Source organism: Microcaecilia unicolor, chromosome 6 (assembly GCF_901765095.1).
Source record: "Microcaecilia unicolor chromosome 6, aMicUni1.1, whole genome shotgun sequence".
In the NCBI taxonomy this organism is placed as follows: Eukaryota; Metazoa; Chordata; class Amphibia; order Gymnophiona; family Siphonopidae; genus Microcaecilia; species Microcaecilia unicolor.
In genome coordinates this window covers 88,620,644-88,633,268 of record NC_044036.1, presented here as the reverse complement: position 1 = coordinate 88,633,268, position 12,625 = coordinate 88,620,644, and the positions used below count along the sequence as shown (strand labels likewise).

The following is a 12,625-nucleotide window of genomic DNA, read 5'->3' as shown; positions in this document are numbered from 1 at the left end:
ATTGATTTATTTGGGGTGTTCTTTTGATGTAATAGAGATTTCTTATGATTTAAATGTCCAGTGTTTTTGAACTTTATTGTATTCATAATTTGGGGGGAGTTAGTCCTTCATTCTTGCTTTGTTCTCTTTGCAATTAATACTCTTTGGACAATGTAATTTTTTTTTTTTTTTACTAATTGTATATTTCATCTTGAAACAGGGGGGGATGATTGCCCTGCTGGTGTCCATTCTGTGCCTGGTTATGATTCTTTACACCCGTCGGCGTTGGTGCAAGCGACGTCGTGTTCCTCAGCCTCAGAAAAGTGCTAGTGCTGAAGCAGCCAATGAGATTCACTACATCCCATCAGTTCTGATCAGTGGCCATGGCCGTGAGAGCCTGCGTAATGCTCGCATTCAGGGACACAATTCCAGTGGAACCCTGAGTATCCGAGAGACACCGATCCTGGATGGATATGAGTATGACATTACTGACCTGCGACATCACCTGCAGCGAGAGTGTATGAATGGGGGTGAAGATTTTGCCAGTCAGGTGACCAGAACTTTGGACTCACTGCAAGGATGTAATGAGAAGTCAGCTATGGATCTGACACCAGGTGGGCAAACAGATTCCTTCTATATTATTTGTTAACCTATTTAGAGTTTGCTTTGTGTGTATGTGTGTGTGTGTGTGTTGTAGGATTTAATGCTGACCAATTTTTCATCTGCTTACTGAAGAGTACTGATCCATTTTGGTTTCTGTTGAGATTATTACTAAAGTTTAGTTTTAGAAAAGCATTCTTCAGTTGTCTGTATTCCACGTGAGGGTTAGGTAAAAGGTACCATATCACACTATATTATACTGTATTTTATTTCTAAATCTACTACTTTATTTTACTTTACATTACATTATTCAATGTTTCACCTCATCTAAAAGCCTGACATGATTTACAGTAAAAAAAAATCATACACAATACATCCCCACTTCTTTCTTATTACTGTCCAGTTAACTCATCTTAATAAAAACTAGTCTGTGAACCATTACAAAGCTAACATGTGTGGATGGCAATTCTATAATGGTGCAGCTAAATATAGGTGTCTAGCAGGCACCTGAATGGAGTATATTCTATAAGGAAATTAGGTCCTTGTGAGGGAGTCTATAGGACACTGCCATTTCCCTTTAAGGATACCCCATCACAGTATCAGAACCACCTTAAAAGACATAGTTCTGACCAAGGGGGAAGTGACACGGGAAGGGTGGAGCCTGGAGAGAAGGAACTAGGAAGTATAAAAGCTCAGGGCACAGCAAAGTTAGGGAGGCCCAGAGGGAAGCAATCATGCATAACTGCATATGCCTCCACTATCTATGTATGAACTGCAACTGCAACAGGCGGGTCAAGTTTGACTTGGAAACTTGCAGCTTGATTTTTTTTGACCCAGTTGGACGCAGACTGGTCTAGGTGTACTGTTAACGATTGTACTGGTAGCTCTGGGGAGCCAGACCAGAGCCCAGCAGTATATACTGCATGTTGTGGCCCTGCAGGAGCATACCTCAGAAGGACACTCTTATATAGGACTAGCTTATGTTTTATTTTCTCCCCTACCTGTGAATTCAGCAGGGCCTCCATCTGACACTTCAAAATAAATATTATTTTGTTCACCTTAACCTGCTGTGTGGCTCTGGTTTGTTCTGGCTGCAGGCCCACCCTCTTTCATGCTACCACAGTCCTATTTTCCTTTATAGACTCCGTCTATGTGTACACCTACCTATACAATACATGCTTTGTAAGATACATGCATATAAACAGCATAACATTTAGGCAGACTTTGGTATTTATTTATGTATGTGCATATATACCGTTTTTCTAATCAATTAAACACACAATCTTTTTTTTTCATATTTTTATTGAAGGTTTTTTCAAAACATAATATACAAAAGCAAACACAAAATCAAACAATATCAACAATCCATGACAAATAAGCGTAGATAAAGATCAAAACAACATTATCTTTCCATGACAATACCTTTAGACAAATAACACAAAACATAAGGTGAATTAGTGCTATGTGGTCCCTGACAAAATAGGTCTAAGCGAGCCCAACTCTTTAGGATAGATTTAACCCTGTGATGTTTATGGGCCAGAATTGTTTCATATTTTCTTATCACACAGACATAACTCCACCATTCATTGCAATTGAGATTCACATTATTTTTCCAATTTGAAACAATTAAGTGCAGAGCGACAGCTAACAGTATATTGAACAATTTCTTATCTGACTCTAGAAGAGCGATATTAGGAGAAGAGGCTCGCAAAATCACAACTTCATAAGAGATTGCCATAGTCTCAGGCAAGTGAAAAATAAGACACATTTTTGCCCAAATAAGTCGCCAGTACGCTCTAACATATTTTACAGAAAAAGACCATATGCGCTAATGATCCATCATTCTCCTTACAAGACCAACATTTGAAGTTGACACTCTTAGTGATCCTTGCTACTCGAGCAGGGGTCCAGTAGGCTCCGTGGAATGTAAAATATGAGGATTGGGATATAGCTGCGGACTTAATGGAATCTTGAAAATTTTCTATTGAATATTCACACAGACTGATATTTAAAAAGTATAGCAGTGATTAGGAATCTGCTGAAAGAAGATTTCTTTGGACATGCATAAACCTGACCCAAGCTAAGTGGCTGTTATAAAATAATTCTCATAGATAGAGTATTATCGTTTATTCACCTTACTATACCATTTCAAATTGTAGTTACAAACAAAAAATGGTTTACATGGTAGTATAAAATCATGGTAAAAAGCAATCATAAAATAACTCCATCAAATAGATAGGAAAGCACACTACTCATCTACTTTGTACTATGGTTAGGATGGGGGATGTGCAATGATGTACATGTGGTGTTCATACATGATTTGAACGGTCAGTTCACTGCTATACACCAAAAAACTGAGCACAATCAAATATGTTATATAAAAGGTTTTTTTTTTTTGTTTTCACAAATATGCACAATTTTTCTTAATGTAAGTGTGGTTTCTATACTAGTTTTTCAGTTAAAATTTAATGCCAAGAAGTGCAGAGTGATGCATCTGGGGTGTAGAAACCCAAAAGAGAAATACCGGATAGGAGGGGAGAGATAAGCAAGGTCGACTCAGGAGAGAGACCTTGGGGTGTTGGTGTCGGATGATCTGAAGGTGAAGAAACAATGTGACAAGGCGACGGCCGTGGCTAGAAGCATGCTAGGCTGCATAGAGAGAGGTATAACCAGCAGAAGAAAGGAGTGTTAATGCCCCTCTACAAGTCGTTGGTGAGGCCCCACTTGGAGTATTGTGTTCAGTTTTGGAGGCCGTATCTGGCTAAAGATGTAAAAAGACTGGAAACGGTGCAAAGAAAAGCAATGAAAATGGTATGGGATTTGCGTTGCAAACCGTATGAGGAGAGACTTGCCAACCTGAACATGTATACCCTTGGAGGAAAGGAGAAACAGGGGTGACATGATACAGACGTTCAAATATTTGAAAGGTATTAATCCGCATACGAACCTTTTCCGGAGACGGGAAGGTGGTAGAACTAGAGGACATGAATTGAGGTTGCAGGGGGGCAGACTCAGTAGTAATGTCAGGAAGTATTTTTTCACGCAGAGGGTGGTGGATATGTGGAATGCCCTCCCGTGGGAGGTGGTGGAGATGAAAACGGTAATGGAATTCAAACATGCGTGGGATAAACACAAACTACTACTACTACTTAACATTTCTAAAGCGCTACTAGGGTTACGCAGCACTGTACAATTTAACATGGAAGGACAGTCCCTGCTCAAGGAGCTTACAATCTAAAAGACAGGTGTACAATCTAAAGACAATCTAAACAATCTAAAGACAAGTGTAGAGTTCGTCTGATAGGGCATACTATATTTCACGAAAGGTTAGGTGCCGAAAGCAGCATTGAAGAGGTGAGTTTTAAGCAGAGATTTGAAGATGGGTAGGGAGGGGGCTTGGCGTAGGGGTTGAGGAAGATTGTTCCAAGCATAGGGTGAGGCAAGGCAGAATGAGCGGAGCCTGGAGTTGGCAGTGGTGGAGAAGGGAACTGAAAGGAGGGATTTGTCCTGTGAGCGGAGGTTACAGGCGGGAACATAGGGGGAGATGAGGGTAGAGAGGTAGTGAGGAGCCGCAGACCGGGTGCATTTGTAGGTAAGGAGGAGAATCTTGAATTGTATGCGGTATCTGATCGGAAGCCAGTGAAGTGACTTGAGAAGATCCATTTAGAAGGAATGGATCTATGGAATCTTAGCGGACATTGAGTGGCGACGCCGGTATTTGGAGAATAAAACCGGTGTAGGGCAGACTTCTACAGTCTGTGCCGAGAAAGGCAGGGACAAATCAAACTTGGATATATATATAAAATATTGCATACCATGTAAAATGAGTTTATCTTGTTGGGCAGACTGGATGGACCGTTCAGGTCTTTATCTGCCGTCATTTACTATGTTACTACTATTCTGTTCTTTAGTTTAATTTTCTTGTACTTACCATCTTCCTATGGTTTTCCTAACTCTTGCCATCCCTCCTCCCCTACCTTATGTGGATTATAAACCTTTAAGATTTTCGTTGGGGTTCATTGTAATAATGGACATTGCAGTCTTCCTGTTAATAATTTTTAACTGTTCAGATATTTTCTTTGATGTATATTATAAATTGCTTTATTATAAACACATAATCTGCATGTTTAGCACTGACTTTATAGAATTAACCCCAGATAATTTCTCTAGGTCTTGTTCATTGGATATTATTTTTGTATAGTATACTGTAGACCCCATATAATGCAGGCTCATTTACTATAATGTAGTCAAGGATTGGACCCTATTTTTATTACATATTACATTGTAGATATGGGTTCACTTATAACGCAATCTACTACTACTACTACTATTTAGCATTTCTATAGCGCTACAAGGCATACGCAGCGCTGCACAAACATAGAAGAAAGACAGTCCCTGCTCAAAGAGCTTACAATCTAATAGACAAAAAATAAATAAAGTAAGCAAATCAAATATCTTGGGCCTCAACATCCGTTTTATATGCAGTACATAGTATATTTATAATTTTTTTTGTTACATTTGTACCCTGTGCTTTCCCACTCATGGCAGGCTCAATGCGGCTTACATGGGGCAATGGAGGGTTAAGTGACTTGCCCAGAGTCACAAGAAGCTGCCTGTGCCTGAAGTGGGAATTGAACTCAGTTCCTCAGTTCCCCAGGACCAAAGTCCACCACCCTAACCACCACCTCCACTCTTAATCTCATTTTTTTTCCAATTGAGAAAATACAAGGACTATAGACCCCAAAGAACTTGAAGGTAGGACTAGATAAGCTTGTTTCCAATGGTCTGGAACCATTTGGTACTATCACATGGATCCCCCTAAACGCAGAAAACAACATCCGAAAAGAGAAATAATAGAGGAAAATAAAGATCTAGGATTAATTGTTTGTGTGTGTCATAGGAAATGTTTTGGATCCATGTAGTCTGTTTGTAAGGATCATTCCAGGGCTATTTCTAATACCTTACTGAAATCACTCAGTCAATGACTGCTTAACACTGTTTAGAGCTGATCTTTATTAATGTTTTTATTTTCTTTCCTTTCCTAATCATGACTGCCTGTTTTAAGCAATATTCTGGATTTCCTATTGGCAAGAGACGAAGAGCTTAAAGACTTTTTTTAAAAAATCTTATTATGGAATGACAAAAAGTCCTTTAGGAATAACATAATAGCATAGGGCTAGATATTACTCCCCTACTCATTCATCATCATTGGCTTCCCATTGCCTCTCAAATCCAGTTTAAGATCCTTAATCTTACCCACAAGGCTATCCACACTGATAACCCTTCCTACCTTTCTTTGCAAATCCAACATTACACACCTTCTAGAATTCTTTTTTCTCTTAATGATCTGTGCTTTAGATTTCCACCCTGACAACAAGTGTGCTATCAAACTACCAGATCTAGGGTTTTTTTTTCTATATAGCCCTTATGGAATTCCCTCCCTTCTTACTTATGTTTGGAGCCGTCCTAGTTAAGATTTTTAACTCTTTTTAAGACTTTTTTGTTTAAGAAGGCTTTTAATTTTCACATTGTCAGATTGGTCCATCCTGGAATTCATTGAATGTGCAAGTCATTCTGCTGCTTTTTTTTCCTCCCTCTCTCTCATAACATTTTAGGTAGACTTCCTTCTTTACTGCTGTAGGCCCCCTTTTAGAAAAACGCACTAGAATTTTTAGTGTGTGTGTTAAATATGTATGTACTAAATGCTAGAGATACCCACATAGTCCTATGGGCATCTCTAGCATTTAGCTTATACTAAAAACATTAGTGTGCCTTTGTAAAAGACCCCCCTAGCTGATTAATTTTTCTATTTGTGTTCTTTTAACTGATGTTGGCGTTCCTTTCTGTGCAATTATTTTAAAATTTTGTTTTATTGTTAACTGCTCTGTTATTGCTTGAAGCAAGAGCGGTATATCAAATAAAGTTAACCATAACCATAACTAGCCAGCAGCGGTGAGCATTTTTATAGCATTATTCCTGGATATTCAGTGCTGGGCCTTGTCTGGGCACTGGCATTGAATACCAGGTTTATATGTATGGTTATCTCTTATGCAATTTAAATGCAATATTCAGCACTTAGGGACCCCTTTTTCAAAGGCGTGATAGGCTCTACACGCATGCAACATGCACCAAAATGAGACTACCACCAGGCTAGCATGCCCCCTGGTGGTAATTTCAGATTTAACGCACACCCATACTGCTGGGACAAATTATTCTTTTATCCTACCACGTGTGGTATTTCCGGCGTTAATCAGCAGTTGGCGCATGCTGACTGGTCATCAAATGTGTAGCACGTGAGCCCTTACTGCTAGATCAGTGGGTGGCATTAAGGGCTCAGGCCATAAATAGGCATGCACTTTGTTTCAGTTTTACCGCAGGCCCTTTTCCTGGCCCATTGAAAAAAAATGAAACAAAAAAGTGAGGAGAATGGATGAGGATACCAACTGTTTTATATTTATTCACTTAAAAAATTATGTGTACATAACAGCGACCCGACACGGCCGTGTTTCGGCACAATAGCCTGCTTCAGGGGTCTTTATAACCTTGAATGATGTAGTTTAGAGTATATTCTCCAAGGAAATTAACAGGAAACAAATTTCTCTGGTCTCCTCTCTTCAAAATAATATATATGAGATGTATATATTTTGAAAAACGAACATCTAAATACTCCTCTCCTAAGAGTTATCTGCAAATTGTATTTTTACAATTTGCAGATAACTCTTAGGAGAGGAGTATTTAATTTCCTTGGAGAATATACTCTAAACTACATCATTCAAGGTTATAAAGACCCCTGAAGCAGGCCATTGTGCCGAAACACGGCCGTGTCGGGTCGCTGTTATGTACACATAATTTTTTAAGTGAATAAATATAAAACAGTTGGTATCCTCATCCATTCTCCTCACTTTTTTGTTTCATCTTCACGGTTTCGTGAGGATTTTTTACCTCCCCTTTTGTCTTCCCATTGAAAAAAAAGCCATTTTCCCCAGATGCAGTAAAAACTGGCCTGGTGCGTGCCAAAAATATGTGCCCATACTACCACAGGCCACTTTTTTATACTACCACAGGCCACATTTTAGTCATGGCTTAGTAAAAGGACCTCTTAACTGCCTCAGCGTCACCACATAAAGATAGGACTGTGTTTTATGTGGTCTGATATGGCCACTTAACTTAGTAAAAGGACCCCTTAATGAATAAGTCAACACTTTTCATAATCCTGATCATAGAGCCTGCTACCAACATGAGCCATATTTTGCCAAAAAGCTGCCTCAGGGTAATGTCCTTTTCATTATACCTTAAAGTCATTCATTCAAAGTACAGAAGTGAAATTGAGTATTTAGGACCAATGATGATTCAGATGAGTCATAGGGAAATAGCCCTATGTGAAACAAGTCACCACTAAGGTCTACCTGATAGTTGCAGGTGAATTTGAGATAGTGTTGGGTCTGTAATCAGTTATGCTATGGTACCCCTGCTAATAAGATCCAGTTGACCATTCAGGCGGAATGAGAAATCTAATGTCACTGGAAATTGAACCTAGTTCTGCTGGTTCTCAGGCCACTGCATTAACCATTAGGCTACTCTTCCACTTTATAGAGTAGGCTCCATGTAGGCACTATCGATGCCTCTACTTTCCTTTATATAATTACTACGCTTAACATGTACTAATTTGTAGATTGGCGCGTGTTAAATTGATTTAGTGTGCATTAAGCTTTTTAAGGCACACTAGCAAAACTAATGTGCAGTAATAGATACACATTCCTAGTATTGTGCCTTTGAACACCTTTGCCAATGTACGTTGATCAAGTGTCCAGAATATACATGCTGTTAAAGGCTTTGTTTTCCTTCCCAGTTCTGCTCATGTTGTGCTCCCCTGCTGTCTACTGACTACATCTTCCCTCCACACATTGCTACTTTCATAATTCATCCCTTTTCTGTGACTCCCCCTGGTGTTGGGAATTACATCGTAGCAGACAACTAGACTAAAGCTGAAGTCAGTGAAAGCAAGGTTTGCTTTGATCTATAAGTCATATCAGTTTATTAATGAATTTCTAACCAGCTCTTTTCTGCTGCTCAAGTCTTGGGACTTTTCTTTGTGTGATGGCCAGTTCTGCTGGTCACACAAGTTCCTTGCACCAACACTTTACACACTTATCTACAATTTTTTTGTTATTTTGATGCAGTCCACTCTTACTTGCTTAGGAGGATTGAATAGCATGGAGGTGGTTAAGTAAAGTTCATGCTAAATATGTTTTACATGGCACAGCTAACATTTTTGAAATGCACATTAAAATCATATGTCAGGTGCTATTCACTCTGATGGTAAGCAGACCAAGGAACCACTTAAAAAAATTATTCAGTTTTATAACATTGTAAACGGGACCGCTGCGCCAGTAGGGGGAGGAAGGAAGTCTCCTCCCCAGGATTAATCCAAGCCCCACAAATTGCCACCAGCAGATACTTTCAAATATTCTTTTCTTTTTATTTTTGTTTCCAAGTTACAAACAAAAGCTTCAGTCCAGCCCTGGGGTTAGGGCTGCCCCAGGCAGGGTAGTGCTGCCCCTCACCCAGCAATCCAAAGTCTCTGACTGTTCTTGAGGGCTGCAATAGTCCCCTTTGGAAATACTTTCTTTTCACAGCACGTATCACAAGCTGTGCTGGCCCAAAGCAAAATTGTTCCCTCCTGTCCAACCAGGGTTTCCAGCTCCCACAGTTCTTACACAACAAACAGGAGCAGCTGGGGAACCAGGCTTATAACTCTTCCAGCCCTCTGCCCCCCCCCCCCCCAGCAAACGGTTCTAATCAAGACAGACTTCTTCCTTACAACAGGTTTTAAATCAAAAAAACTTTTAAACACATAGCTTTCCCCCTTTAGGTGCTACCTTCCTCAGGGCTCTCCAGCTCCCATTCCATCCTCCTTCTGCTTCTTGCTCAGCAGCCTTAACCCCCTCCTCCACCTGCTTCTCACCCCACCCTTCCCTCTACAGGTGGGAGGCATCATGTATTGATTACGGAGCCAGGGAACTGGGCTTCTTCCTTCTCCCTCCCTCTTGTGGTCAGAGTTGGTATATACCCATCTTGTCTATCCCTGGGGCTCCCTTTCTGGGATGGGCAATGCATTCTGGGAGACGTAGTTCAGGATTTTGTTGTTTCATTTTGTACCTCTGGGCTGTAGCCTTGTCACAACATGAATGGGGGAAAGGTACTTTCCAAACCAATTTCCCTAAATTCTAGAAGAGCGCTTAGAGCTGATTCATATGCCTTTGATTCAGCGCCGGTATTTATCTCAGCTGAAACCTGGTATAAAACCTGGCACCCAATTCATGGCATTTCAGTGCATAAATGGCCCTATTCTGTAACACTGTGCACAACATTTAGTATGCCCTTGACCCTTCTATGCCCCTCCCCTGTGCACACCCCCTTTTGAGTTACGCACTATGGGATTTAAGCACCTGCTGTTATAGAATAGTGCATAGGCCAGTGGTGTAGCTATAGGGGGCCACGGGGGCCTGTCCCCCCAAAAACAATTGGCTCTGGGGCCCCTGGTTTGGCTGGCAGGGGTCCCTAACCCCCGCCAACTGATGCATTTGTCCAGCGCTGGTCTCCGGCTCTCCGCCGCATTGCCTACCCTGCTCTTCCCTTCACGTCATGTGCATTCTCGTTTTAGTGAAGCTGAGCATGTGCGGATGCTCAGTTTCCCTAAAACAAGCATGCATGTGACATGAGGGGAAGAGCAGACCAGACAATGCGGTTGAGACCAGTGCTGGAGAAATGCTTCAGCTGGTGGGGGTTGAGGACCCCCCATCAGCCAAGGTATGTGAGGCAGCGGCGGCAGCATAGGCAGATTCATGTGCAAATCCAAATTAGTGCCACTTCACTTCAATAATTGATTGTGGCCAATTAATTCATAATTAATAGCTCATTAACTAATTCATCTTGGATCTGTGCTAAATTTTTTGGCACCATATATAGAATCCGGTGGATTTTGTATTCTTGTAACTGGAACATGTAAGTGAAATGGGAGGAGATTTTTAGGCTCCATTGTAGGAAGCCCAGTATTAGCAATTATGAATTTAGTGAAAATAGTCATAGTAGGTACCATCATCAGATATTTATGATGCCCCACTGCACAAGGCTTTAGGTTCACAGTTTTTCAAACACCTACCTGCATTTTCAGTGCCTAATTGCAGCTTCTGCATCTAGGATTTCAAGTGTTTGTCAGTGGGGTTGCCATAGTTTTCCAGTGACTTAAAGAACAAAAGGTACAATTTGATGACAAATGTTGCAGCTTCTCTTCAAAATAAGGCTGATCAGTTCCCAGATTGGGTTTCTGCAGCCAGATAAGCTGAGGTAGATTACATTGGTCTGAGGAGTGTATGGCATCCTCTCAAATCAAATTCCAACTTGTATTATCAGGGCTACTTTTGAAGAGATATACATGAAAACCCTTTTCGTTCATTTTTAGCCATTTTTAAAAAACCTTTTATGACGTTTGGATAGTTTTTGTTCAGTTTCACACATTTGTGCTAATACATGTTAAAGCTATTTATTGCATAATATTCATGTGATGATTGGTATCAACATGGGCTACTGGTTAGACATTTTATTTTACTGTAAACCCCAGTTATTAGTAACTAGGTCTCATTGCATAACATGGATCCTGTGTTATAATAGCCCAAGTTAGTGCCACTGACGGGTGCAGTTATCAACAATGTGGGCTATCTTTAAGATCTGTTATTTTATCACTATCTAGTTAATTGATTTTACGTGGGCTAATTTGTAGGATAAAATATGTTATGTTGATGTAGTGCACACTAACGGGTCGCTATGCAGCCCATGGTGGTCAGCATTTTTAAAACACTGGCTGCTGCGGACTTCTTATACCTGGATATTTTGTGCCAGCACTGAATTTCAGAGTATTATGCAGTTGCTCGATCTTATCCGGGTACCAGCAATATTAAGACTGCTACTTGACAATCCCACTGCTTGCCCTGGGATTGATAGCATGGAATGTTGCCATTCTTTGAGATTCTGCATGGAATCTTGTTACTCTTTAGGATTCCAGAATCTTGCTATTCTTTGGGGTTCTGCATGCAATGTTGCTACTAAATGGGTTTCTGCCAGGTACTTGTGACCTAGATCTACCAGTGTTGGAAGCAGGGTACTAGGGTAGATGGACCATTGCTCTAACCCAGTATGGCTATTCTTATGTTCTTCTCTAGATAAACTTAGAGCAGCCTATGTGGTCCTTAACTTTATCCAGATAGATACCTGCTTAGTAGACTGAATATTGCTGGTAACTGAGTAACTCCTGGCTCTGCCCAGACTCCTCCCCTAGATTGTCCTAGCACTACTTGGATAGTGCCACATGGTCTGCTTGGATACTCAATGATACTATACTTGGTAAATGTTGCAGTATATCCAAGTTTGGCCTTGTCAGTGGGAGATATCCAGATAGGAGCTGCTTCTACCCAAATAACTACCTACCTTATAATACTGGCCCATAAATTTTTAAGGTCCCAGGAAACAGTTTGGCAAATAGTCTGCTAGTCCCAAAAAGATGGAGTACACAGAAGCAGACACGGTTGATGGATGATATTGATTTTATAATAAAGTTTCTTTTATCATCCATCAACCGTATCTGCTTCTTTTTACTCCATCCATACATTTTTAAGGCATGCTAATAAATGCACAAGCCTACATTTTTGTGTATATAAACAACAATTCTAATCTCATTTTTATAGTACTAGCTGATAGGGCCTGTCACAAAATAATGCATAAAATTCTACACAAAAAAGAGCCATGGAATAGTCTGTTTCTGTATCTGATGCAAACATGCTCTTTCCCTCTTACACATATTCTGTCTCCTCACTTTCTCAGCTCTTTCTCTCGTACATCCGCTCTGCTATACCCACTCACGTTCTCTGGCACATGCCAGTATGCTGAGGCATGTGTTATGTGGTTTAGTGCTTTCAAGCACTTTACTTTACTTTACGTGCTGTATGAGTTTTTTTGTACTTTACCTCACTGGATAGCATGCTATTTCCTA

The 12,625-nt window shown here is 40.4% G+C and overlaps 1 protein-coding gene across 1 annotated transcript in view; it reads left to right on the top strand.

The window, feature by feature from the left end:
* The window catches only part of ASTN1 (astrotactin 1), a 481,917-nt gene that overhangs the window by 116,710 nt on the left and 352,582 nt on the right, over nucleotides 1–12,625 (top strand). The window contains exon 3 of the mRNA XM_030206744.1: nucleotides 200–593. Coding sequence (XP_030062604.1) covers nucleotides 200–593 — 394 coding nt within the window. The remainder of the gene's footprint in view (nucleotides 1–199; nucleotides 594–12,625) is intronic.